At 51.2% G+C, this 27465-nt stretch overlaps 7 protein-coding genes across 7 annotated transcripts; 3 read left to right on the forward strand and 4 right to left on the reverse strand.

Moving 5' to 3' along the window:
• Positions 1-1917: 1917 nt before the first annotated feature.
• Positions 1918-3415, forward strand: PSV08DRAFT_374716 (G protein-coupled glucose receptor regulating Gpa2-domain-containing protein; the record flags this gene model as incomplete). Its single annotated transcript, XM_014223697.1, has 5 exons — positions 1918-2068; positions 2127-2245; positions 2304-2439; positions 2493-2939; positions 3066-3415. 5 exons carry the CDS (start codon positions 1918-1920, stop codon positions 3413-3415), a joined length of 1203 nt encoding a protein of 400 aa, XP_014079172.1.
• A 1298-nt stretch (positions 3416-4713) lies between these two features.
• PSV08DRAFT_374717 (uncharacterized protein) lies at positions 4714-5667 on the reverse strand (the record flags this gene model as incomplete). Its single annotated transcript, XM_014223698.2, has 1 exon — positions 4714-5667. One exon carries the CDS (start codon positions 5665-5667, stop codon positions 4714-4716), a length of 954 nt encoding a protein of 317 aa, XP_014079173.2.
• A 736-nt stretch (positions 5668-6403) lies between these two features.
• Positions 6404-7501, reverse strand: PSV08DRAFT_189823 (uncharacterized protein; the record flags this gene model as incomplete). Its single annotated transcript, XM_014223699.1, has 1 exon — positions 6404-7501. One exon carries the CDS (start codon positions 7499-7501, stop codon positions 6404-6406), a length of 1098 nt encoding a protein of 365 aa, XP_014079174.1.
• A 1978-nt stretch (positions 7502-9479) lies between these two features.
• PSV08DRAFT_366215 (uncharacterized protein) lies at positions 9480-10822 on the forward strand (the record flags this gene model as incomplete). The annotated part of the gene is made up of 4 exons (XM_066093110.1): positions 9480-9728; positions 9759-9814; positions 9884-10164; positions 10259-10822. 4 exons carry the CDS (start codon positions 9480-9482, stop codon positions 10687-10689), a joined length of 1017 nt encoding a protein of 338 aa, XP_065948096.1. The 3' UTR covers positions 10690-10822.
• A 622-nt stretch (positions 10823-11444) lies between these two features.
• PSV08DRAFT_210924 (uncharacterized protein) lies at positions 11445-17359 on the reverse strand (the record flags this gene model as incomplete). Its single annotated transcript, XM_014223701.1, has 3 exons — positions 11445-11783; positions 11837-16783; positions 16850-17359. The coding sequence occupies 3 exons, from the start codon at positions 17357-17359 to the stop codon at positions 11673-11675; spliced, it is 5568 nt and encodes a 1855-aa protein (XP_014079176.1). The 3' UTR covers positions 11445-11672.
• A 1425-nt stretch (positions 17360-18784) lies between these two features.
• PSV08DRAFT_382093 (acyl transferase domain-containing protein) lies at positions 18785-25304 on the forward strand (the record flags this gene model as incomplete). Its single annotated transcript, XM_014223702.2, has 2 exons — positions 18785-23960; positions 24010-25304. 2 exons carry the CDS (start codon positions 18785-18787, stop codon positions 25092-25094), a joined length of 6261 nt encoding a protein of 2086 aa, XP_014079177.1. The 3' UTR covers positions 25095-25304.
• A 10-nt stretch (positions 25305-25314) lies between these two features.
• On the reverse strand, positions 25315-27455 carry PSV08DRAFT_18977 (Di-sulfide bridge nucleocytoplasmic transport domain-containing protein). Its single transcript, XM_014223703.2, has 3 exons — positions 27276-27455; positions 26199-27181; positions 25315-26016 (listed from the first exon to the last, which is right to left on the reverse strand). The coding sequence occupies exons 1-3, from the start codon at positions 27385-27387 to the stop codon at positions 25588-25590; spliced, it is 1524 nt and encodes a 507-aa protein (XP_014079178.1). The 5' UTR covers positions 27388-27455; the 3' UTR covers positions 25315-25587.
• Positions 27456-27465: the final 10 nt, after the last annotated feature.

The raw sequence follows: 27465 nt of genomic DNA on the forward strand, positions 1-27465 counted from the left end.
CTTCTCTTTTAGCCAAGTTTATCCAATCTTTGTATCGGTATTTTGCTCTTTTGGACGGGTGGACTCAGTCTTGCGTAGGCGCACGGGCCAGACGATTCCTCACAAAACAATTTCATTCGTATTCGTAGTACGCATGCGAGTAATGTAGACCAGTGGAAGTCTTGTTGACCAGCACGGCGTTGCCTTCTTCTTATAGCTAGCACTTCCACTGTAGGCTCTGCGGAGTGGTGGCAGACTCTTGACTTTGATGCCACTTCAGCCGCAGACAATTGAGATGCTGAGGTTGAGAGTTGCAGTATGATGGACCGCGAGCGAATCTAACAGGCCAAAAGGACCTTCGTTTGAATAATCTTTTTTTAGAATCATGAGAAGCAACGTCGACCTGGCTATATCAGGGCGATGGTAAGGGCCTGGTTCAGTTTAATGCATCAGCTTGGCAGTGACAAGATGATAGGCACTAGAGCGCATGTATTACATAGAACATAGTACTTTATGTACACGATGTTAGAGAGAGGAGCGAGTAAGTTGGGTGAGAGGAGGGTGTTTCGGGTGGAGCTTACAGGGGGCCGGGCTAGAACAAGGGTGAGACGGCACGCAGCGAAGGCGCAATTAGCGAAGGCTTATTCCCCACGCCGGGATAGTCTTGTGACGTAGAAGGGGCTGATCGATGGGTCGAGGTGATGATACTCTCCGTAAGGTCAGCCAATACCAGTGAACACTCCATGATTTGCATGGAGTCGCATAGGCATGTGTATGCTACTATGAATAAGTCGGCAGGGAGAAAACGTGAATCGCCAGCAATGGCGAGGGACGCGCTCGTGCGCCCATGCGCCCAGTTGCAGAAGCTGGATGCGAAAGCACAGGTGCCGGATGATGGATCTGTGTTTCTGTGCCTATGGTGCGGGCGAGGCCCAAAGGCCAAAGGTCTCAACGGTCACTCAAGCAGGGACAAGGCAGTCTGTCGGAGCATTGCTCAACTCTGGTTTCGTGGTGCTGTCAGCCAACTGTCACTTGTCAGGCGTATAATTCAGCACGGAAAGGTACTGCTGAGCATACATGTCATCATGCGATGCAGAACCGGCAGTTTTCTTACCAATAAAGACTGCTCAGCCTAAGGCCAGAGCCTTGGTTGGTGAAGGGAATAGATAGCTATGCAGTCTGTGAGGCGCCGGGATAAGAGGCACATTGCGTTTCGGGAGATCAACATCTGTGACGGCGCTGTACTTGGATGGCGAAGCCGATGAGCGCACGTGCGCTGTGCTTGAGTCGGGTTCCAAGCAGAGGCATTGCAAGGGCAGCCAATGCCCAGCGGCGCCAGGGCAATAGATTAAGGCAAAGCCCGAGGCAGAGCCAGGAGAGCTAAAGGTGCTATTCGGACCAACGCCAGCGGCACCTCTAATCATCGGTGGCAACTAGTTACTTAATCATGTTGGATCGATGCAATTCACCCCCTTTCCCCTCTCTCCAAATAAAATAGGATTGAGTTGCTTCGTGCCACCCGTCCATGCGCAGCCGCATTCAGGGACGCCAGGGACCACTTCTTCGAGCCGTCTGCGGAGCACGCTCCTGCTCCTAGGCTGCCTGCCAACGGCCTGTAGGGGTCCCTGGCCCAGGCATGCGGGTGATACAGACATTCGGCTCAATAGCAAGATAGTCGAAACCCTGCACGACCGCCGCCCTAAACATCAGACTACCGCATGTAGTGAGAAATGGGTGGTAAAACCTGCGTGTGCGGCTGCATGAGTCCCCCCAGACTTGACTGCCCTCCCAATCATACGGTTTGTGCCGCTAAATGCGTTCGCTACCCTCCATGTTACATATATCGCCATGCCTCCTACGCATGCCCATCTGCAGTCTCTAGCCAGTTGTTGCTGAAGTATCTCAAGACTTATTCACTACTGCCCAACTGTCTTCACCATGCCCATCACCTGGAGTGTTGCGGTTCCTACCCTTGTGGGCAGCCTTTGTTCCGCCGTTGCCACCTCGTGCGTTCTCGTCTGCTATGTCATCTACGCCGACCAGCAACGATCTTTCCGTCACGTACTTGTTTTGAATCTCGCTCTCGCTGGTACGACGCCTCACCCCCTGATTGCCGCCTCTACAGGCCAGACTAACCATCACAACAGAATTCATCAACTCAGTGAACAATTCAGTATCGGGAATTTGGGTCGTCGCACATCAACATGACTTGAGCGATGGCGTCGCTTGCAGTTTAAATGGCTGGGTGGGCCAATGGTCCGTTCAGGTACGCCATCTCAAACCCGATATCCACCCTGTTGGATCTGTCACTGACAAATTCCCAGGCAGCCGACTTTTCCATCCTGGCCATCGCCATCGTCACACTCCTTACCATTACTCGAAAGACTTACATGCCCAATGTCTCTACCCTGAAGAAGGTCCTCATCTGCTCGTCTTGCTGGATCATGCCCACCATATCATGTAATTCATATTGCGCCTGAGTATCCAAGTCAAGGCTGATTCCAAAAAAATAGCATGTACTGTCCTAGGACTTAACCAATTCACACCCGTTAGTGGCAACTGGTGCTGGATCAGTGCCAAACGAACAGACCTGCGCTACGGCCTGGCTCATGGATGGCGATTTGCCATCATCTTCATCACCATTGGCATTTATGTCTACATATGGATTTACATGAAGAGGCACTTTTCAGCCCTGCATGCGAGCAGCATGGGAAAATCGACCGACCCAGCAAGTTCTGTTATGCGCCGCAAATTCCGTCGAGATGATGCTTTCCAGCTGAAGAGCGAATCCGAGGTAGAGCTACATAAGATCAATGTCGAGTACCGTTACGAAGTGAAACACGCCAAAAGTGGCAGCGTTGGAAAAGCACAATTTGCCCCATCACCCGTTAAAGCGGCCAAGGACGACAGTATCCAAAGTGATGCAACGTCAAAAGCGCCCTCTCCCAACGGTTCACCATGTATGTTACCTCTTCCCATTTCCAAACTCTTCTGTCTCTTTTGCCACACCCTAGTTTCTAGATATCCATCCATTATGATCTTAAAACTGACTGTAGTTGTTATCACAGACGCACACCCTGCTGTAGATGCCGAACGCGACATTGAAGCTGCCAGGACAGAAACAGCAATAGCTGGAACACAGGGCCCTCCGACCAACGTGACTGGAACTCTCTACAATGGAGTCAGCGGTCGGAACGTTGAAAAGGAAATCCAGAGAATGCTCCTTCTCAACGCATATCCTATCTTATACATCATCCTCTGGGCACCTGGCATGATCAATCGCCTTGTGGAAGCATCAGGGCACACAAGTCAGACGTTGACCATCCTTCAATGTTCAACGCAATTCATCGGACTTGCAAACGCCCTCACGTACGGGTTCAATGAACACCTAAAGAAAATGGTCAAAGGGGACTTGATGGCGCGGTTCAGAAGGTGACCGCGATGAGTATCTTGATGATTATCTCTTTTGTACGCCTACTATCGCATTACCAAATGCTCAGTCTTCATCTTGACTGATTGAATCAACAAGATTCTGTAAATAACGAAAAATAACAACGATAACATGTAATGTAAATACATCAATGACCATACCAACTTTCGGCACATCATCGCAGATACCTGATAGACTTGGCTGTTACGTGAACTATGATGCTCACATGATGCGCTACTACTAGCACTACCCCGGCACGGAGCCTCCACTACCCGTAAAAGGTCGGCCCTGCATCGGTCCGTCCCAGTTTAATTCAGCGAAGCTTCGGCTTTGACTGCCGATCACGTTCCTCAGAAATGCAGAGCGTTCTGCGCGTGTGGGGTGATACAATTATCAACCTCGATCTACCAAGTTTCAGCAGCAATTTCTGAAACAGCGGTTTGGTGATACTAATACTAACATAACTCTTCAAGCCAGCCCTATTTATCCACCATGCACTACCCCACAACGATCTCTTCGCACGGTGCATTGCTCGAATCCACTTTCCTGAACTTGGTATTCATTTTCTTCGGCCTTGATAGGCTGGCCGGACGACATTGTCGAAAAAACACCGACGGCGCTTAGTAGTAAATGGTGCGTCATACGTACAAGTAACCTAACCAGAATATGGAGATAGATAAAACTTCCCTAGATATCCGCGCTTGCCATCCTTGGCGAATGCACTCTAGTAAATGCGCTTGGCAGGCCGATTGCGACATGTCAGAAACCCATGACCACCTTTGATATCAGGCAACCTTGGCAGACTTACTTGAAGCTGATAAACATATGCCAATCTTGCCCAGATTCGGCAGGTACGCTACTGCTCCTTTTACTTGAAAACGGCAATGGGATTTTAGTACGTCGCAATCACTTCTTTTCTTGAAGAGTAGGCTTGCATAACTAGCGGCTTTGGTCCAGTTTTTCATAATCGCGGGGTAGACTAGAGGTTCGTGCTGCTTTTACGGCGATTTAAAATCTCACAAGACTCCGGATAAGCAGGGCTAGGCCACTGTTACTGCTTCGGGACGGCACACCCGCTCACGACCACTCACATCACAGAGCAAAACCCGTGCCATCCCAGGTTCAATAAATCAGCCAACGGTGTGATAAAATAAAATGGTACGATAGGCGATACGTGGATATTGTACATTATAACATGGTATGGACTAAAAAAAAGACTAAAACTGTTTTGACGGTACTATTTTCATAAGCAGATATTCTAAAGCATTGCTTTGACATGTGGGTCCATTACTGCATGACTGAAACTACCGTTTCCACGTCTCGGTAGACATGTCGTTCGGGGATTGACCTTGATTTTCTGGAGGGATCTCATCTTTCAACTGCTCCAGGTACTCCGCAGCCTCCGCATCGTCCCACGTGTCTTTAAGAAACTGGAAACCAACGAGTCCGCCGTTTTGGCCCTGGTAGACAACCAAGACTTTTGCCTCGGCTAGCTCGTCTTCAGCCAGGGTCGAACCACTAGCATTACAGCGTCTAAGATACTCTCCATACTCATCCATTACCTCGTAGCAGAGTTCGTGGTCTCGAAGTGTGCTGCGTTTTCCCGGAGACACCGGCTTGCCTTCGCGCATGTACGTCACAAACTCATCATGGATGTCGTTCAGTTCGGCCATGCTGTCGACAGTATATGTTGCGTAGATCTTGAGATTGAGCATCACCTCAAACGCGTCCGACTTGAAACTAGTATCAAGCCATCCCCCGCTCCTAACATGTGCATGCTTCCCCGCTTTGTATAACGGTCCAAACCTCCAGAACTCATTACATACACGTCCTGGTTCGAAAAGAGTGCCTGGGGCAAATGTTACCCGCCTCTTCCGAACTTGCCTAGGCACAGGGGGCTTTCTAGGCATTTCGGACCTTCTAGACATTTCGGACCTTCTAGACACTGGTGAAGGTGAAGTTATAGGCGTGGCGGGCTTTTTATGTATAGCCAGCTGATTAGGTGCAGCGGAACCTCTACGTACGGTTGGCTGGTTAGATATGGTAGACGTTTCGGATGGAGACGAATTTCTACGAATGGCGGGTTTTGCGGGCTTAGTCACCTGTTTAGGTGTAGTGGAATTTTTACGCAGAACTAGCTCATTGGTTGTGGCAGGCTTTTCGGATGCATACGAATCTCTACGCGTGGCGGATTTTTCGGGCATAGTGAGCTTTGTAGATTTGGCGGACTCTTTGGATACAGGGAGCTGTCGAGACATTTTGGACTGTCTGTCTTCGATCGTAGATGTTGTTGTTTAATACTTTTCTTCTAGGAACTAGTAAACACTTTTATATTAAAGGTTGTCTCACACAATGATTGTAGATAATTGTGTAGTGAGTGAAAGCTAAAATTCCACGCTTTGTGAGGAGATATCATCATTTCATCCAAGATACAGAGTCTGTGATTGTATGAGACATTGCATTGTTCTAAAGAGCGGTGTTAAACTATCCCCATCACTGTGGAATAACGTAATCAGATTCATCTAAGGAAAACTAGGCAAAGTCTAACTAGTCCAGGATGGGAAGGCTCAACCACTCTCTGCCATCGAAATATGAGTGCTACCATAACAATGTAAAAAAAAAATATCAACATGACAAGATATTCAATGACTATTCCTCTTCAATGAGTATACTTGAGAATAGATCTGCTTCTTGTTTTACTAGTGAGACATCTTATTTATCCTTTGAGTGGACAATGAATACATTCACCCTAGAAATACGTAGTACCCAATCACTCCGCCGTCTGCTACTACTCTACGCACTGATATCGTGAACGCTGTATGAATACAAAGCCGACAATCGCAACTACACTGCTTGAAAAACTGTCAACTACTTCGTAATAGCTGCAACATGCAATGATGAGATTTCTGAACTTAGTCTTTACTAAATTTTGTATTCATATCTCAAAAAACCTTCCTGTTGAGTATATTTAGATGTTTCTAGAGTTCCGCTTTGTTAAGGCGTTTGCTTCGCATTCCACTCTTGACTAAACGGATAATCATTCAATCCCTTCTCGGTCCTCGACAAGTAAAAGGTTTCACGATCATGAGGATTAAATTCGATTCCTCTCTGTAACCTGAAAGCCAGATCAGTTGTCGAAATGAAGTAGCGTCCAAACGCAATAACAATATCATTGTACTTAAACTGCTCTGCATACTGCTTGGTATTATGGAGCTTGGACCCTCCAGCAATGACCAATGTGCCAGTGAAGTGCGGTAGTAGGAACCCAATTGATTGAGTGGGTTCGATGTCATCGATACCGTCGACACGTGGTTCGACAATGTGAAGATAAGCAAGACTAAAAGCATCCAATTTCTTTATGAGGTCGGTGAATTGAGGTATTGGATCTTCCATCCCCATGCCGTGGTAGTTGCTGAAAGGGTTCAGCCGGATACCAGTCTTTTCTGCGCCAATGGCTTCAGCCACAGCCTGTGTAACCTCTACAGCGAACCGAGAGCGGTTCTCAATGGAGCCTCCGTAGGAGTCTGTACGTTTGTTGCATGTATCTTGCAGGAATTGATCAATGAGAAATCCGTGTGTAGCGTGGATCTCTACACCATCGAAACCAGCCTCGATGGCGTTCTTTGCAGATTGAGCGTATTCCTCGACGGACTCTTTGATCTCTTCGATAGTAATTTCCTTTGGTGTGGCGAAACCTTCAACAAGAGGTGTGGCGCTGGAAGACTTGATGGTAATGCCTTCTTTCTCCGAGACTTCTGGGTCTGCTGTACGTCCACGGCTCCAAATTTGGACATATATATACGAGCCCTTCTCGTGAACAGCTTTGGTGACAAGCTTCCAAGCATCGATTTGAGCTTGTGACCAGATGCCAGGTACGTTGGCGAAACTACCAGCTTGTTTCGAAATTGATGTCGCTTCGGAAACAAGAAGTGTTCCGGGTACACAGCCGCGCTCGCCATAGTACTTTGCAGATATAGGTAAGATTTCATGCTTATCGTTTGCGCGATAGCGTGAACAAGGAGCAATGGCGATACGGTGTTTGAGCTCCATGTTGCCCACCTTCAAGGGCTGGAAGAGACGGTCCGCTGACATTGTAATGTTTTGCGAGTTAATTTTGGAAAATGGATTGGTTCTGAGGCGGACAATAGTGATCAGCCAATAGGAATATATAATTCTTTTTTTTTTAAAAAAAAACGCTTCAACATTGTAAGATATGATGCGTGTCATGTAGCAGAGTTACCGCCCTAGTATCACGAAACCCAAATGTCCAGAAACCGAGAGATTAGCGCCAAATCCCATTAATTCTAATATCACTGTAGCTTTAGCTGCATAAAGTTCCTACTGACTACTCCTATAAATATCCAAAGCTTGGTAGTTACTGTGATCATAGATCCCGGACGCTCACTACGTGGTCGATTTTGGACTTAATGAGAGCAGCATTTGTAATACTGAAAGGCCAAGACACTGGTGGCACTATGCGTAGTCCACCGTCACATTTGATTCGTACGGAGAATATGAGACTCTCAAAGTGACAATAGTCGATCCCTTAACAATGCAAGAAGAGAAGCCACCGCGTATACTTTTCTTCTAATTCCTGCCATATGCGCATTTAGATCAGCAGAGAATACGAGATCAAGAGCGGGTCCATCACGCTTATACCAATTTGCGATATACTATGTAACTCTACGCCTACACCCTTACATCCTTAGTATTACGCATAAGAGAATTCGGTAATATTCCTGGTGCATTGTCTAGCTTTTTCTCAAGCTTTTACTAGCCCTATATAGCGCGCGACGGGGTAATAAGGATTTTATTCTTTATCTGCATGGTAGTGCTAAGCTAGGTTTAGGATATCAAGAGAACCATGTAAGCCCTCTTAGACGATAAGACCAGGCCTACATTGCTGGCGTGTATAATCCATAAAGAAGAATTCTGTCGCGGCTTGTTGAAATTGAGAGACATTGTCCGCAATGAACCACTCAGCGCCTGAATCTTGGTGCCACTCCCGCCAAAAGCCATGTTTGAGCAATCCCTTCACCTTGCTAGAGTGATTTTTAACTATCTTAGACGCCAATTCAAAACTCAGGGCTTCACCCATCGTTCACTTGATGTGTCCTTGTGTTTTTTATCATACAGTAACAGCGACTGAAAGTACAGCTTCCGTCCTATCACAGCGTCCTGTTCAAGTAAATGCAGTATTGATAAATCCTTGTTTTTTTTTTGCGGGTTTCTAAACAGATATGAATAGAGTGGTTCTAAACCATGGCCTGACTAGGGGCGAGTAACAGCCACTGAAGACCTTTCAAGATAATTTGTGGGGACAGAGGACAGATAATGGTCGGGAAATAGCTTTGACGCCTTGATATCCTCGGCGCTGTCCACACAAGAGCGCACTACATGAGCCTTCAGTTCAGGACAGAGTATGCTGACATAGGCTTTTTACATCTGCTTGTAGATCATGCTGTAGATCAAAGCAGAACGCTCTAAATTATATACATAGCATGTAAAGGTATCAGCAAAAGAGTTGATTTCATAATTGTTACAAACCTCCAATGCGCTAGTGGAATGAATGTTTTTCCTAGGAACGTCTATTCTGTGGAAATTCTCCGCATATTTTAGTAAACAACGTAAATTGATGTTGGTTTTGTCTCAAATTCCCATTGAAAATACCAGGAGGCATGTGGACCGGTAAGGCCAGGTCTTTCGGCGGTGATTGTGTACAGTGAAGAGATAGGTAAAGTCAACGGGCGCTAGATTTGTTCGATGTATGTAAGATACGTCCCAGTGATTATAAACATGACGTCACATTATCAAACAACAAGACTGAATTGATGCACTGTTGCGAGTCCCAGTATGCAATTCACTGCTGCCTGCACATACCTTTCATTCATTCTCGAGCCGCTACGATTTCCGCTTTGAGCACTCATTTCTCGCTAAGCACCTTTCAATCCCACATACCTATGCTTTTGTAAACCAGATATCATGTCCTTTCACTATACAAAGCACTGTTACCATCGTGGCTAGTTCCACCTGACACCACTCAGCATTCTCAACCAAGAAGTTAGAAGAAATGATTGCACTCTCCCTCTTACCATTCCTTGCACTCTTAGCTACAGCTCTTGCCCAGGAGACTGTACCCAAATTCGGTCCCTTCTGCGGTACTCCAGTGCCCGTCTACGACAACGGTACAAAGGCCACCAACTGGCCCGGCTACATAGCCGAGCTAGAGAAGCATGAAGCTTTGAATGGCCAAGGCTCGACTGATGCCTGGGGAACTGAAGGCGGTCCCATCCGCTGGCCGCGCACTGGCGAGCATCAGGTTATTATCCCGTACTGCTTTGCACAATAGCATGACCGCAGGAACATCCGGAACGTAGTGGAGAACGGTATGGCCAAGTGGATTGAGTAAGTAAACACTAAACACACTTCTTTGCCCATCTATTTTGCTTCAGCCAGGGGAATTAACAGCTGCAGACATCTCGGTGGCCCCGCAAGTCGCACCTCCGGCCACGCCATCAGCTTCCAAGAGCGCAAGAACGCCCAAGGAAAGCCACTGTACTGTGCTTCTCCCACCAACCGCGACGCCTGGAATGACAAGGTCCCCCACGACACACTTGCGATGGAATACACTGAGAACAAAGGCTGGGGCGGAAGTGTCGGCTTGACACGCAACGGGAAGCCCTGGCAGCAACTCGTATATATTGCCAACGGGTACACACTGCTTGGAGTTATGCACGAGCTAGGCCATGTTCTAGGTGAGTCGAATCCCCCATTACTACATCAAGTGCAAACTCCATCGGACATTGAGGAAGTGGCAGCAAAGATATATAGCTGGTACTAACCTACTAGGCATGGCCCATGAGCACAACCACCCGGACCGCGACACCTACCTCAAAATCACCCCCAAAGCCCTCGCAGACTGGGACTCATGCTGGCAACGCGTCCACGCCCACGAAGGCCCGCTCATTACACCCGAGAATCTCTGCCGCTCCATCCGTCTAACCATCAAATACGGTTGCACATGCGCCGCCTTTGTCAAAAACTACGTTGAACCAGGCTGGCCCATCAAGTCAAACGCCGGCTTCGATATCGCCAGCATCATGCATTACGCCAGTGTGTCCGGGTATTCGAATCAGCGGTGCATCACCAAGGGTGAGGATTGTCCTGTGGTGGCGTATGTGGACCCGAAGGATCATGGCAAAGGGACGAGGTTGGTGGAGCAGGTGAGGAGGCCGAGTGAGAAGGACTTGATGTGGGTCAAGAGGAATTATCCGTGGTAGGAGCTCTAGAGTTAGAGGCTTTTGGGCTAGAAAGAATGCTCCTCTAAAGACTACCTTGTCGCTCTGTTCCCCCCCGAGCTTTTGTAGAAGGGAAACACGAAGTCATGAAGCTGCACTAGTAGACTGATGCCTTGGCAATCCAGGGTTTTTTTTGGTATGTACTATGTACTTCATAAATACATCAAGAGTACAAAGAACATACATGGCCCCATTCCCAAATCCTCTCCGTACCTGCATCCTTGTCCGACTACACGTCAACCAAATGCAGTTCCATTCGTTTGAGAAGTAACTTCTCTCAACAAACCGGGTAGTCGGTACTTCTTATCTCTACACTCAGACCAACCGATCTGTACACTCATTGTAAACTTCCGAGTACACGCTATACTCTTCACGGCACTGACCATGACTTGTGCAGCCCAATGGTGACCCACACGTACCCGACATTGTCCGAGATCCTGCGTGTCCCAACGTGTTCAACAGCTTATGCTCATGCAGCCACCCGCTGCAGGTCAGCCTCAACCACATGTCCGAGACTCTTCCAATCGGGGAAACGAGCGGGGTACATGTTGCCCAGGCTCGCGTATTCAGTCTCCGTTGTTGAGCTTATCGGACATTGTTCCGTATCCCTGGGTCGAGAGATAGTCGGCCATCACATGTTACTGCACATCACGTCATCGAGAGCCATAGATAATGTGGAATGCATCGGCTCGTGTCCCGGCATGTATTCATGTTGCATTGACTTCAAGTTGATACCATTTATGTTTGAACAATATTTTATTGCATTACAATACATAACGTAACTTTATCATGACACATTCATCAAACAAGCCTGCCAAGCCGGCGACAAACCAGACGCTCGAAAGGCATCTCTACACTCCATAGAACGAGCTTGGGGAATGACGCGTGTACCAGCATAAGTCTTTCCACATTAATGCTCCCTTTTTACTTCGTAGTCAATCATCCTCCCAGTAGCCATGGTATGCCTAGAACTGAGCAATGGCAACTGAGACGGCTTGGTCGTCAGAGTGGCTAATGCTGATATTGATGTTCTTGACACCGACACGCTTGGCTTCTTCGTCGGCTTTGCCGTACAGCTGTAGTCACGTTAGAAAATACGTCAAAAAATCGCTGAGTTTGTGTCACATACCTGAACTGACGGCGCTCCTGACTCGTCGTTGACAATCTCAATGTCCTTCAAAGGAGCGCCAGCACCATCACCCTTGACACCCAGAGACTTGAAAACGGCTTCTTTTGCAGACCACTTGCCAGTGAAGCTTGCTTGGGGGTTCGGGGCCTTTCGGCAGTATGCAATCTCCTTCTCAGTGAAATTGCGCTCAATGAAAGTGTCATTCTCAATATTCAGAGCACTAAGGCTCTCAACATCAACACCGACCTTAGAGCCGGTGGAAGCAGTAGCCTGTGTAAGCTGCTCAAGCATCTTCATAGTTTCTTGAGACTTCTTGTCCTTCTTGGGGGCCGGCGTAGGGTTCTTTGGGTAGCTGTACGTCGATGTCTTCTTGTCGACCGTGACACGAGCTTGTGGGTTAAGGAAAATCTCCTGCATCTTCTCGTCCTCATATGGTGCCTTGTCCTTGGCGCGGAACATGGTGTTGTTGATGAGACCGTCATGGAAGTAGCGGTAAGCCTTCTTCTGGCGGGCTTCAACCTTTTGCTTGTAGGCAGCAAACTGGTGATGCTCAAGCGCAGCATATAGGTACCTGGGATGGATACCAATAGCCTGAGCTCCCTTTTGTCCGAAACCAAACGAAGTAACAGAGAAAGCTTTGATACCATCGGTCTGGATAGCTTGCGATGGGTACACGATGTAATCGAACTTCTCCATGATCTTGTCGACGTTGTCCGCGTTGCGGTTGCCTGGTACGAGGCCGGTGTTGAGCACCTGCAGACAGCCGTTGAACATCCATGCACCGGCAGCACCCTTGGGGTGACCAGTGAGATATTTCTGAAAGATACCAAGTAGTGCATTTCCCTTCTTACGGCCAAGGTGACGCATCTGCTGGCAGATAACGTCGGATTCATTCTTGTCGTTGGCAACAGTCGAAGTGCCGTGGAAAGAGGCAACGTCAAGATCGTCAATGGTAAGACCCCATGTCGCAAGAGCGCCACGAAGAGGAGCAATGCGAGGATCTTGCTTCCAGAAGTTGTTGCCTAAGCTGTTGAGTGCGTCCTTCTCTTGTCGCTTGGCTTCCGCTTCAATGTTTGCAACACGTTCCTCGAGATAGGCCGACTCATCGAAGTCATCACCAGAAACATCCTTCATGGCTGCGACCTCCTCTTGGAGATATAGGACCTCTGATTCCTGCCACTGCTTGATTTGCTTGCGTCGCAGGTCCATCTGGCGCCTCCTGTACTTGATGTCAAGGAGGGGCGAGGGGAACTTCGATGGGTTCTCGCGTGCAGTTGTCAACACACCCTTGCCGGGGGCAGGAACTGAACGACCAATCTTGTCGGTTGCGGTGGCAGTGAAACCAAGTACTCCGTAAATGGGAACACCCATGTCGAGAGCAAGCTTTGCGTCCATGATCACCTGCATTCCGCAACCTTGGGACTCCATAAATCCGTTCCTGGTGGTTGTCGTAGGACGGGACATCTCTCTCGGTGTGCGACCATGGGCGAACTCGTCTTCAGCGTTGCTTGTGGCCTTCATGTTGGCGAATTCATACGAGCCTTCCTCCTGGAAGTCATCAAAACCACCGACGAAGCAGACGCGAGCCTTGCCCTCCACGATTGTGTCGTAACCAATGTCAATCGATTCGACAGCAGTAGCGCAAGCACCGACTGGGGTCTTGATGGGACCGGTGGACGACATGAGCAGCATGTTGACCCAGGCGCTCATGGTATTGATGAAGGACTCCTGGAGAATGTCTTTCTGGACTGGTTTATCCATGAAGCGGTCTTTGTACATTCCTCGAAGGGCGGTAGTACCACCAATACCGGAACCGACGCAGTTACCAACTTCAGAAAGGTGGACATACTGGTAGAATTCATAGGGATCGGTGATACCGCTGGAAAGCAGACATTCGGCAGTGGAAACAAGCACGAATAGTGTTACCGGGTCAACTTGTGAGATGATATCATCAGGCACACCGTATTTCTTAGCATCCCAACCAGTCGGTACCTGGCCAGCAACAAGGCGGTCGAAGCGCAGGGCCTTGGGGATCAAAAGAGTGGCACCCTTCTTCATCCGGACAGTGTACTCGCCGGAGTCCTCAATGGCGAAGACCTCGACCTTGTCACCGTGCTCCCTCTTGAACTCTTCCGCTAGTTCCTTGGATGCCTCGAAAGGATCAAGGTCCTCCTCAATCTGGATCTCTTGCATGAGCTGCTTGTTCTTAGGGTCATAGCCGTTGAACAGCTCTGGCTCAATAAGACGGATACCAGAGTGTTCAAGAATGTACTTTTCGTACTTTGGCTTGACATCCTTGTCGTCAATTGGCTCGTTCGTCTTTGCATCAACCCAGCCAGAGTAACTCTTGCCCTTGAGAGGACCATTGTGGTTCTTGATAAGACCCATGATCCAGGCCATCTCAACGCATCCTTCAATGGAGAACTCGCCGTAGGCCTCCATCTCCCAGCGCGTCCTCGAGTTACCCCAGGGACCAACCTCGGCAAAACCGGTGACAACAACAACCTTCTCAAGGTCGACCATGCCCTTGAGGTTTTCGTTAAGAGGCTTGACTTCAGTATCCCAATCAGGGAGCTTGGGGAAATCGAACTTCATATTTGCACGGGGTTCGATCTTGGCTGTCTTGTACAGAGCCTCGCTCGCCTCGCCATTGACGACCTTGTTCTCGATGGCGTTTTCCTTAATGACGGCCCTGCGGATATCACTCGTTTCCGTGAGTTCCTTGCGAAGGTCTGTCATGAGGTCCTTGAGATTGGGAATGTACTGGAAGCCACCGTTGAGATCTGCCCAAACGGGCTCGACCTGGCACAGGTTGACAATCGGTGGTGCCATCAGACCAAGCAGGTTAAAGGCCATCTCCTGCTGAGAAAAGGTGCGTACGCCATACTTCTCGATACCTTCGGCGACAATGTTGTTGGCGCCCATAAGTCCGGTACCACGGGTCCAACCAATGACAGCACCGCAAATCGTGAGGTAGTTGCCCCAGCTTTCTGAGTGCCACCTTGAGAACAGAGTCTCTAGCGAAATCTTGGATTCCGAGTAGAGACCATCGTTGCCAAAAGTGCCGTGGTTGGGCGACAAGGGAAGAATGACTTGTGCTGGGCGGGTCTCATAACCGTAAGCCTGCTTCTGCTTCTTGACAGCTCCGAGCATACGCAACAGGTTGGTCAGCATGATGCGATGTGCGAGCTCAGACTTGGAGTCAATGCTGTCAATCTCACGGCCATTCTCGGGGATGGCGGCGAAAGGAACGATGAGATCAAGATCCCAGCCGAGGCCCTTCTTGGTGTCGAAGATATAGTCAATCAAGGCTTCAACGTCCTGGTTGCTGCCTTGGTTGAAAGGCACAACAATCAACTGGGAGCCGCGAGCACCATATCGTGAGTACATGGATTGGTAGTACTCAGTGACTTCGCGCGAGAACCTAGAAGTCGTCACAACAACCTTGGCTCCACCGCTGATGAGGCCCTGAAGGACCTGGGCACCAATGGAACCAGCACCAGCACCCGTCATAAGAGCATACTTGCCCTGGAACGTAACACCAGACTTGGCCGCATCTTCAAGACAGTCGAGGTAGACACCGGTCAGCTTCTTGCTGTACTCCCAACCGTGATCGTCTTTCCTCTTGAGATGCAGGAAGGGAATGGTCTCGACCTTGCCTTGTTTGGAGGCGTGCACGCGACCGTTACGACCCCGCTTGCCACCGACAGCCTTGCCGTTCTCGCTGGGCATGATTTGGCCCTCGTTCATGGAAAGAGAGCGAATGACGTTGCTGTACAAGCTCTTGATTTGCAGCTGCGATGATTTGGAAAGCTTGTGTTGCTGCTTAATGAGCTTGTAAATTCTTTGCAGGTCGTTTTGGACCTTTGTTCGGTTGCCGTACTCGGACAGCTTTCCTCCTTCAGCCATTTCGCGCACGTAATGTTCAAGCTTTCGAACGCTCGCTCTTGGAACTTCTTGGTAGTTCATGTTGCCCTTGGGGTCAATCTCAAGATGAGGTGCAGTGGGTATGGCGACATCCTTGTAGACGGGTGCCTCGTTCAGCACCTCCTTGCAGTTGTCAATGAGTTGTTGGCCTAGCTCCTTTGCAAGCTCATAGGTTTCACCGCGCTCAGTAGGGCAGTGATCCATGTGATACTGCATGAAGTCGAGGAGCAGCGGGTTTGATCGGTTCATGATGGCAATACAGCGGCTGACGATTTCACGGTCGACAGCTTTGAGCTTGCCGAAGATGATATCGTAGTACATGGTGAGAGCATCTTGGCGAGCCCAGTTCCACGATGAGTCGTAGACACGCGCCTTGAGCGGCGTAAACTGAGGCTCAATTCCAGACGCGTAAAATTCGCCATGCTCAGTGGTCCACAGATCAAGCTGGGCTTGAAGCGCAGACTGAGCCTTTTGTGAATCGACAAAAGACTTGTCGCCCGAGCGCAAGTCGATCTTGAGGTATCGCGCAAACAGCTCAAGCTGTTGCTTGAAAAGCTGGCGTTGGTCCTTGGTCAGGGCGTCAATGGCCGCAGGGTCCATCATCATGCCACCACCAGAACCGCCAGAATCGGCGCCGGCTGTAGGAGCAGACAAGTTGATTCCGGCAATGCCTGCGTATTTGTTCGCTTGCTCGTCCAAGAAGGCTTTGCCTTCAGCCTCGGAGCCAAGACGCGCGGGTGGCTCGTTGGTAATGGCGAGCAGCAGGACTCCATCCTGTCGGCCTTGCGCCAACCCCCACCTTGTCTCGAGGTGCTTGCGCACAGCTGTGATGTTGAAGCCACCAGGCATCTTGGAGGACACCATACGGGCAATGAGGGAAGATGATTGTTTTCCAAGCTGACCATTGAAGGTAGCCTGCATTGAAGCACCGAGCTCGTCGAGAGGGGTGTCTTCAGGCTTCTCTGGGGTGGAGCCGAATTCCTTGCCCAGGTCTCCGAGGATTTCGTTCTGGAGGGTAGACTTGCCTAGAGGTACAAGTTAGTTGGAGTGGTGCTTGGCGGGTGTGCAATTGGTCTTACCTCCGACCAAGTCCTTGATGGCCTTGGACAGCGGAATGTCCATGAGGGGCTTCTTGAGCTTCTGGGCCACGAGCGTCCGCAGAATGTCGGTAGCAGTGACTGGTGCATCTGGAACCTGAGCTGCAGGCCCAGCGCTCGGTGGTGGTGGAGCGGCAGCAGCAGCGGGCGCCGACGCAGCGGGGGCAGACGAGGAGGCAGCTGGGGCGGAAGCTGGAGCCTCTGGCTCCTCCTCTATGGGGTCTACATCGTAGTAGATGTCCTTTGCGTCCTTGTTGTAGCAGAGGATTTGACGCTGCAGTGACCGGGCAGCATCGTGTGCTTCGTATTTGCTGGCCAGTGTGCGCTTTGCCATTACACCGAGTGTGTCTGCGGGGCCAATCTCGACGATGCGCTCCGTCGTCTTCTCGCCGAGGACGACATCCTGCGTCTCAATCCACCTGACAGGCGAGGCGAATTGATATGCGAGCAGCTCAATGAGCAGCGTGTGGGAGAGCTCCTGCTCGACCTCTGGACGCATGGTGAGGTGGGTGCGGAGGGCGGAGGAGGAGGTGGAGGAGGAGGAAGCGTGGGTTGAGGCTCGACGGAGCTCAATGGGGTATCTCAGTCACAAAATAGACAAAAGGACTCGTGGGACAAGGAGGGCAGAGAGGCGCCAGGGGGAAAGAGGCGCTATTAGGTGGGTAGTGGGTAGTGTATGGTGCGGTGAGGGCACGACTGTGATGCGGATCAAGGGTCCGGGAGGGGTTGCAGTTTGTTTTGCCTGTCCCCGCGGAAACTTTGTCTGGCAGGCAGCGAAGAAAAAAAGCTACGAGCGGGTGTTGCAGGGAGGCCAGGCCCAACGCATTGACGGGTTATCGGGTGGGTAAAGAACAGCGGCGTGGCCTTTGGTTGTTGCTGGCAGGGCCGTTGAGGATTTCGCCCGCCTCCATGCTCTGGCTGCTCACTAAAATTCCCGGATCCCTGTCCGGCACTGCAGCTCGTTACTGCTTTGGCCGATGCTCCACGACGCAGCGCCCCCATGTCGCCGGGAACAGTTGGGCTTGCGAGGGCTTCTGAGCGCTGCACAAGGCAGCAGCAGCAGCAGGCGACAGCAGGACTAGGTCGCGGCGTTATCAGGGCGGCCGGGTGCTCAACAGCTGCGTGCCATCGGATGCGTGCGTCGGCGATGCGAGTTGTTGAGCAGAGCCCCCCAGCAGTTTGTGTAGGAACATAATAGTCTGCGTACCGTAGCGTGGACCCCTGCTGGCCCTAGCCACCCATGCATACGATGCGGGCCCATTTGTGAGGTGCTCGTCGAAAAAGTCGACGAGAACGGCGCCATCATAATCCACGCCAGCGCACCGCCTCCGACTCATTGCTCTCCTGCTCTCCCCACCCCAATTGCCTGAGCACTGCCGAGTGTCTTTTGTCCAAAACCCCCGGGGCCCCTCTCGCCAATTCCTGTTGCCTGCGGTTGACCCTCGACGCCGCTCGCAACACTTACCGCACCCAGCACGGGAGCTGCTACACCACACCCCTAGCAGTACACACCAATTCCCGCGCACACGACCACACACACACACAAACCCACTGTGGCCAGATTGACTTCTGTCTGAGTGAAGAGGTACGCATTGGCTGCTGCCGGTGAGCAATTGGTCCCCAGCTGCCTCTCCAATTGCTTGCACCGGCATCGCTCCTTCCCCGCCCACCGCACTCGCCTACTCACCCTGCTCAGACGCTCTTTCCCGCTCCAAGTCGCTCTTTCCATAGAGCCGTAATCAGTCCCAAGGTATGCGCCTTCCGCTTTCCGCCTCCCCCCTCCCACTGCCTCCTGCCTCCCACCATCTCTCTCCTACCAAACTCCCCAAGACGCTGCCCCGCCCGCCACTAGCACCCACAAAACAAACACATAGCTGACACCCGCTATTCTACAGGGCACCAAGTAATCCCAATACCCACAGCCATGTACGGTTCCGGCCAGCAGACGGGCATCTCCACGCCCCGGTCGGCGGCAAACCTGCGCCCGCTCATCCTCTCCCACGGTTCGCTCGAGTACACGCTCCTCATTCCCACTGCTCTGCACTTCAATGCGCAGCAGCTGAGGGATACCTTCACCTCCACCCTCCCCGAGCCCACCGACGAGCTTGCCCAAGATGACGAACCATCTTCGGTGCCTGAGCTGGTGGCTCGGTACCTGGGCTTCGTGGCCAAGGAGGTAGAGGAGGGCGAAGACCCTGACTCGTTCGAGGAGGTCCTTAAGCTAGTCCTCACCGAATTCGAGCGTGCTTTCCTGCGCGGCAACGAGGTGCATGCGCTGGCCGCTTCGCTGCCTGGCATCACCGAGAAGAAGCTGGTGACGGTGCGGTCATACTATGCTGCTCGCGCCGCCGTAGAGCGACCCATCAAACACCACGAGTCGGCGCTTTTCCGCGAAGCCTCAGACGAGAACGCCTTCATATACGCTGTTTTGGGCGGACAGGGAAACATCGAAGAGTACTTTGATGAGCTCCGCGAGATCTACAACACCTACCCCTCATTTGTAGAAGACTTCATTGCCGCAGAAGCACAGCATCTATTGCAGCTGTCGCGAGACCCGCGCGCTGAGAAGCTCTACTCCAAAGGCCTCGATGTAATGCGATGGCTCAACAACCGAGACTCGCAACCCGACACCGACTACCTGGTGTCTGCACCCGTCAGTTTGCCCTTGATTGGGTTGACACAGCTTGCGCATTATGTCGTGACCTGCAGAGTTCTCGGGAGCCATCCGGGCCATGTGCGAAGCCGTCTGCGCGGTGTTACTGGTCACTCGCAAGGTGTGGTCACAGCAGCCGCCATCGCCGAAGCGAAGAACTGGGAGACCTTCGAACGAGCTGCTAAGAAGGCCATTGAGATTCTCTTCTGGATTGGTACGCGAAGTCAACAGGCCTTCCCCAGGACATCACTTGCACCTACAGTGCTTCAAGATTCAATTGACAATGGCGAGGGCACACCGACACCTATGTTGTCGATCCGTGACCTCTCAAGAAAGGCGGTTCAGGACCACATTGACGCCACCAATGCTCATTTGCCCGAAGACCGTCACATTGCCATTTCTCTCGTCAACAGTGCGCGCAACTTTGTTGTGACGGGCCCGCCCATCTCCCTGTACGGTCTGAACCTTCGTCTGCGCAAAGACAAGGCTCCTACCGGCTTGGACCAGACCAGAATACCCTTTACAGAGCGCAAAGTACGCTTTGTAAACCGTTTCCTGCCCATCACAGCCCCATTCCACAGCCCGTACCTCGCAGATGCGACCAAGCAGCTGGAGGATGATCTCAAGGCCATCAAGATCTCCACCGCCGACCTTGGCATTCCCATGTACGATACTCACACTGGCCAAGACCTACGCGAGACCGACACGGACGACATTGTGCCAAGACTCGTCCGCATGATCACTGCCGACTCTGTAGAATGGGAAAAGGCCACGGTATTCCCCAAGGCCACCCATATCCTTGACTTTGGCCCTGGCGGCATCTCTGGTCTCGGCGTTCTTACAAACCGAAACAAGGACGGCACTGGTGTCCGTGTTATCCTTGCCGGTGCCATTGATGGCCAGAACGCTGAAGTCGGGTACAAGCCTGAGATCTTTGACCGCGACTTCGACCATGCTGTCAAGTACGCTGTCGACTGGGTTAAAGAACACGGCCCTCGCCTTGTCAAGACTTCTACTGGTCAGACCTATGTCGACACCAAGATGAGTCGCACACTCGGCCTACCTCCAGTCATGGTTGCTGGTATGACACCCTGTACAGTACCATGGGACTTTGTTGCAGCGACAATGAACGCAGGCTACGAAATTGAACTTGCTGGTGGTGGTTACTACAATGAGAAGACCATGACTGCCGCCATCTCCAAGGTTGAGAAGGCCATTCCTGCTGGCAGGGGTATCACAGTCAACTTGATCTACGTCAACCCGCGTGCTATGGGTTGGCAGATTCCCCTCCTGGCAAAACTCAGAGCTGACGGAGTTCCCATTGAGGGTCTTACCATTGGTGCTGGTGTTCCATCTATTGAAGTTGCCAACGAGTACATTGAGACGCTCGGAATAAAGCACATTGCTTTTAAGCCAGGTTCGGTTGAGGCTATCCAGCAGACCATCAACATCGCCAAGGCAAACCCCACTTTCCCTGTCCTTCTCCAATGGACCGGTGGTCGTGGTGGTGGTCACCACTCATTTGAGGACTTCCACCAGCCCATTCTCCAAATGTACAGCCGTCTGCGCAAGTGCGACAACCTCATTCTTGTTGCTGGCTCCGGCTTTGGTGGCGCTGAAGACACCTACCCATACCTCACCGGGTCTTGGTCAACCAAGTTCGGCTACCCACCCATGCCTTTTGATGGTTGCTTGTTTGGTAGCCGTGTCATGACCGCCAAGGAAGCACATACATCCAAGATGGCTAAGCAGGCCATTGTTGATGCTCCAGGTCTTGAGGATAGTGAATGGGAAAAGACCTACAAGGGTCCTGCTGGCGGTGTCATTACTGTTCGCTCCGAAATGGGTGAACCCATTCACAAGCTTGCTACCCGCGGTGTCATCTTCTGGCACGAGATGGACCAGAAGATCTTCAGCCTTGACAAGGCGAAACGCGTTCCCGAGCTGAAGAAGATGCGCGAGTACATTATTGACAAGTTGAACAAGGACTTCCAAAAGGTCTGGTTCGGCAAGAACAAGAAGGGCATGTCTGTCGATCTTGAGGACATGACCTACGCCGAAGTCGTTCAGCGCATGGTGGAATTGATGTACGTCAAGCACCAGTCTCGCTGGATCGACCCAAGCTTGAAGCGCCTGACAGGCGACTTTATCCGCCGGTTGGAGGAACGCTTCAGCAAGACCAGTAACGAGTCTCTGATCCAGAACTACGAAGAACTCAACGACCCCTTCCCAATGCTCGAGAAGGTCTTCAAGGCTTACCCTGAGGCTGATGACCAGCTCATCAACGCTCAGGATGTGCAGCACTTCTTGCTGCTCTGCCAGCGCCGTGGTCAAAAGCCTGTTCCCTTTGTTCCAGTTCTCGACGATACCTTTGAGTTCTTCTTCAAGAAGGATTCTCTTTGGCAATCCGAGGACCTTGATGCTGTCGTGGATCAGGACGTTGGCAGGACATGTATCCTGCAAGGCCCTATGGCTGTCAAATACTCTACAAAGGTTGACGAGCCGATCAAGGAGATTCTTGATGGTGTTCATGAGGGCCACATCAAGTACTTGCTCCGCGACATCTATGGTGACGATGAGTCAAAGGTTCCTGTCATTGAGTACTTTGGCAGCAATCTGCTCGCTCCTCCCCAGGGCCTGGAGGTTGATGGCCTCACTATCTCAGAGCTTGAGAACAAGATCGTCTACCGTCTTGCCGCCGCTCCCAACGCCACCATGCCTGAAGTTCATTCATGGCTTCAACTTTTGGCTGGTACCAGCTATTCATGGAGGCATGCGTTCTTCACTGCAGATATCTTCGTACAGGGTCAGCGCTTCCAGACCAATCCGACTGCACGGATATTCGCGCCAACTCGTGGCATGATGGTCGAGATTCAGAACCCCAAAGAGCCTGCCAAGACTAGCATTATCGTCAAGGAGCTGCACACCGGCGGCAAGCTGATTAAAACAGCTGATGTCAGCCTCACAAAGGACAACGAGATTCTGCTTAACCTCTACGAAGAGCGCACGGCCCTCAAGCAGCCAGTGGCGTTGCCTTTCCGCTTCAATTATCGTCCCGATGTGGGTTACGCGCCCATTCACGAAGTCATGGAGGCCCGCAACGACCGGATCAAGGAATTCTACTACAAGATCTGGTTCGGTGATGAAGCCTGCCCATTTGATGCTTCTGTCACCTCGCGCTTCGATGGTGGCCGTGCCACTGTGACAAGTGAGGCCATCAACGATTTTGTTCACGCAGTTGGCAACACAGGCGAGGCTTTCGTTGATAGGCCAGGCAAGGAAGTTTTCGCGCCTATGGATTTTGCAATTGTCGTTGGCTGGAAGGCTATCACCAAACCCATCTTCCCCCGCGCAATTGACGGTGACTTGCTCAAGCTAGTGCATCTGTCCAACGGCTTCCGCATGATCGCTGGTGCTGAGCCTCTCAAGAAGGGCGATGTACTTGATACGACTGCTCAAATCAACGCTGTCATCAACCAGGACTCGGGTAAAATGGTTGAAGTATGCGGTACCATCACTCGCGATGGCAAACCGGTAATGGAGGTCACTAGCCAGTTCCTATACCGTGGCGCGTATGATGACTTCGAAAATACATTCCAAAGAAAGGTTGAGAAGCCTATCCAGCTACACCTGGCTACCAGCAAGGATGTCGCTATTCTGCGATCAAAGGAGTGGTTCAATTTTGAAGAGCCCGAGATTGATCTGCTTAACAAGACTTTGCTTTTCAAGCTGGAGACTGTTGTCAGGTACAAGAACAAGACCGTCTTCTCAGACATTGAAACCCAAGGAGAGGTCCTGCTCGAGCTCCCTACCAAAGAGATTATTCAGATTGCTTCGGTCGATTACCGATCGGGTACCGCGTTTGGAAACCCTGTTATGGACTACTTGGAGCGTAACGGAGCTGCAGTCGACCAACCAGTGCTCTTTGAAAATGCTATTCCGCTGCACGGCAAGACACCTCTGAGCCTCAAGGCACCCGCCTCCAACGAGAACTATGCTCGTGTCTCTGGCGATTACAACCCCATTCACGTTTCACGTGTCTTCGCCAGCTATGCCAACCTCCCTGGCACCATCACTCATGGCATGTACTCCAGTGCAGCTGTCCGAAGTTTGGTTGAGACATGGGCTGCGGAAAACAACGTTGGCCGTGTCAGGAGCTACCACGTCAACCTCGTTGGTATGGTCCTTCCTGATGACATGCTAGACGTCAAGCTCCAGCACGTTGGTATGGTTTCTGGCCGCAAGATCATCAAGATCGAGGTCAGCAACCAGGAAACTGAAGACAAGGTTCTGCTTGGTGAGGCTGAGGTTGAGCAACCCACAACTTCCTACGTCTTCACTGGTCAAGGTTCCCAGGAACAAGGCATGGGTATGGAGCTCTACAACAGCAGTCCTGTTGCTAAGGAGGTTTGGGACCGTGCCGACAAGCACTTCATGGACAACTATGGTAAGTCCAATACGCTAAGACACTTTCTGTCCTGTCTAATTCTCAATAGGTTTCGCTATCACGAACATCGTGAAGAACAACCCGAAGGAGTTGACCATCCACTTTGGTGGACCTGTCGGCAAGGCTATCCGCCAGAACTACATGTCTATGACATTCGAGACAGTCGCTGCTGACGGCACTATCAAGTCTGAGAAGATCTTCAAGGAGATTGATGAGAACACCACATCGTACACTTACCGTTCGCCAGCTGGTCTACTCTCAGCTACTCAGTTCACACAGCCGGCTCTGACCCTCATGGAGAAGGCGTCCTTTGAGGACATGCGTGCCAAGGGCTTGATCCAAGTCGAAAGCACGTTCGCCGGACATTCGCTCGGTGAATACTCCGCTCTGGCAGCCATGGCTGAGGTCATGCCTATCGAGAGCTTGGTTTCGGTCGTGTTCTACCGTGGTCTTACGATGCAGGTCGCTGTCGAGCGTGACGAGACTGGCCGTTCCAACTACTCTATGTGCGCCGTCAACCCTAGCAGGATTTCCAAGACCTTCAACGAGCAAGCGCTTCAATACGTTGTTGAGAACATCGCTGAAACAACAGGATGGTTGCTGGAGATTGTCAACTACAACATTGCCAACATGCAGTACGTTGCTGCTGGTGATCTTCGCGCTCTTGACTGCCTCACTGGTGTAACAAACTATCTCAAGCAGCAGAAGATTGACATTCAGGCACTCATGCAAACTCTCTCGCTTGAAGAGGTCAAGAACCACCTGGTCGAGATCATCAAGGGGTGTGCTGAGCAAACAGAGGCCAAGCCTAAGCCTCTTGACCTGCAACGTGGCTTTGCTACCATTCCACTCAAGGGTATCGATGTGCCCTTCCACTCGACTTTCTTGCGTTCTGGTGTCAAGCCGTTCCGATCCTTCCTGCTCAAGAAGATCCACAAGACATCGATTGACCCGAGCAAGCTAGTGGGCAAGTACATCCCCAATGTGACTGCGAAGCCGTTTGCGTTGACCAAGGAGTACTTTGAGGATGTGTACAAGCTTACCAACTCTCCCAAGATTGGCAACATTCTGGCCAACTGGGAGAAGTATGAGGAGAGTGGAAAGGAGGAGGCCAAGACTGAGGCGGCTGCCTAAGTTTGGTGACGGTTGTTGCATGTTGTATTGTCTCAAGGCGTCAGACGAGCAAGTAGACATGGATAAAAGGAAGGCGTTTTGGGGGGCAAGTGGATGGATGTGTATGATGTGGACTTTGGTTTTGATATCCAGGCTTTGGAGAGGCTCATGCTGTATGAACATTTACCTGTACAACGAACGTTGAGTAATGCATTCGTTAACATCTATGAGAACAAAATTTTCTGTAACTTCTGCATGTGCGCGGTATATACAGAACTCGATTTACGTCCATTTCAGGAACCAAAAAGAATCGCGTGACACAAGAACCAAGACCAGGACCAAGCCATTCTCCAAACACCACTTTCGCCGTTTTGTTATGCTTTGAGCAGTAAGGCCCCTTTAATTCATGCCCCACCACCAGGTGTCAGTCCTACATGCCCTAGAACTTTTGCATCCAAACCCAGAATAGAGATATAAAAGAAAAAAGAGGGAAACACAGAAAAACATAGAAAGACTACCTAAACAGATTCCTCTTTCGAGTAGTTCTACTACTGCCTTCCAGCAAGTGCGCAGACGAGACTGTATCCGTCATACTGTTTGATGTAGCAGAAGGTAGCTGAGGCATAGTATGTGCGTGAATGAGGGGCGGAGCCGCCTCAATATGCCTTTGACCGGTATACGGCGTGTGTTGTGATTGGTAGGGCGGCAAATGCTGTTGCTGTTGCCAATTTTGCTCATACGGGTTGTGGTACCCTTGCTGTTGCTGCTGATGGTCCATGTACGAGTTTGAGGCTACGCGATGGGGAGTTTGCGGCATATAGTCGCCTTGTGAGTGTTGTGATTGTTGCTGCTGCTGTTGCTGCTGTTGTTGTTGGGAACGGAGGAGGCCAAAGGCCCAGTTTGAGAGATTGAAGCCACCAAAGATGATGATGGCTGTGAAGATCTGTGAGAAGTACGAATTAGCAGTCTGAATCAAAAATCGGGAATCAAAAAAATCTTGTTTCCGGGGGGCTTCAAGAGGTAAAAGGGTTAGAACCAAGCATGCTCAATCTCTGTGTACTAGATGTATGCAGGCTCGGTTGTCGGTCTCATCCCGTACCAAAAAGTAGAAAGACTAGCGCATACCATGGATTTGTAGCTGAACTCCTCGACAAAACTGTTGAAAATCATGGCAAATGTCTTTGCTGTTACACTTGCACGAGCAACCTTCTTGGGATCACGGTTCATGCAAGTCTCCCACACACCACAGGCCTTCTCCATGGCTGGTACCACCTCCTCGGGCCGGCAGCGATTGCGATTGTACTCGGTGGCACAAGCAGCAATCTCCACCATAACCTCTGAGGCATGCTTGGAAGACTCAATATCCACGTCGGTCATGACGCCCGCCCATGCAGAATAGACAATGTATATGAAGAGGCTGCCAAGAAACATGTTGACAGTGAGTTGAAGGTAGTAGGAGAGCACAGAAGGAAGGTTCGGATGGGCTTCGACCCATGACAAGAATCCACCGAGACTCATAGCAAAGGTTTGTTGGACAGGCCCCGCTTCTTTTGGGGCCATGAGCGGGCGGGCTTGATCGTTGTCTGAGTCGTCAGCATCGTCATCACGAAGAGCGACTCGCTTCTTAGACCGCGATCGCTCGGAGCGGCGCTTGACGATGCGACTCTCTGCCTTTTTGGAGTAGGGCTTCTGGGGCTGGAGCTGGTCCTTGTCTCGTTCTCGCTCCTTGTCGCGATCCTTAGTCGGGCTGGGGGTTGACATGAAGGTCCGCTTGAACCAGCTGTCGCGGCGGCCACCCTTCCTGTCGGCATCGCCGTTGGCCAGTCGTCCCATCTTGGTGGCCAATTGTGTGTCTGGTGTGCCGATGTCGCTGTCTATCATCGGGGTGCCGGGGGTCTCGCCGCCTGAACTAAAGTCAATGTCGTGTGACGGGGTGCGCATCGACCAAGGGCTGGGCTGGATGTGTGCGGGCAGCGAAGAGGCTGGTGTGGAGGGCAAGGGCTTGCTCGGATCGCGGCTGAAGTATGTCATGCGGTTGTCGGGGTCGCGTAAACGAGTTGGCGTCGCAAAGCCGCCTTTGGAGGGGGAGTCGACGACGGAGTGGGGGCCTGCGTGGCCCAACCAGGGCCTTGGGGTTAGCCGTCGTGTTCCATCTCGCATGCCATGTGCGGAAATCAAGCCAACCGGTCGGGGAGTGCTTACGCTTCTTTTGCTGGCTGGCGGCGAGGAAGGGCGATTGTGCGTCAATGGGTCCTGTCTGATTTGTCCACTCAAAGTCCATGGGCGTAGTCGAAGGACGATGACTTCGCGACATGGTGTCTGCCAGCAACTGGGCCGTAGCAAAGGCCAGGCAAGAAAAGGTTCGGGGGTGGGTTGTGTCAGAGCAGCGGGC

The sequence above is a fragment of the Bipolaris maydis genome, assembly GCF_028858645.1.
Source record: "Bipolaris maydis strain C4 unplaced genomic scaffold PSV08scaffold_16, whole genome shotgun sequence".
Classification (NCBI taxonomy): domain Eukaryota; kingdom Fungi; phylum Ascomycota; class Dothideomycetes; order Pleosporales; family Pleosporaceae; genus Bipolaris; species Bipolaris maydis.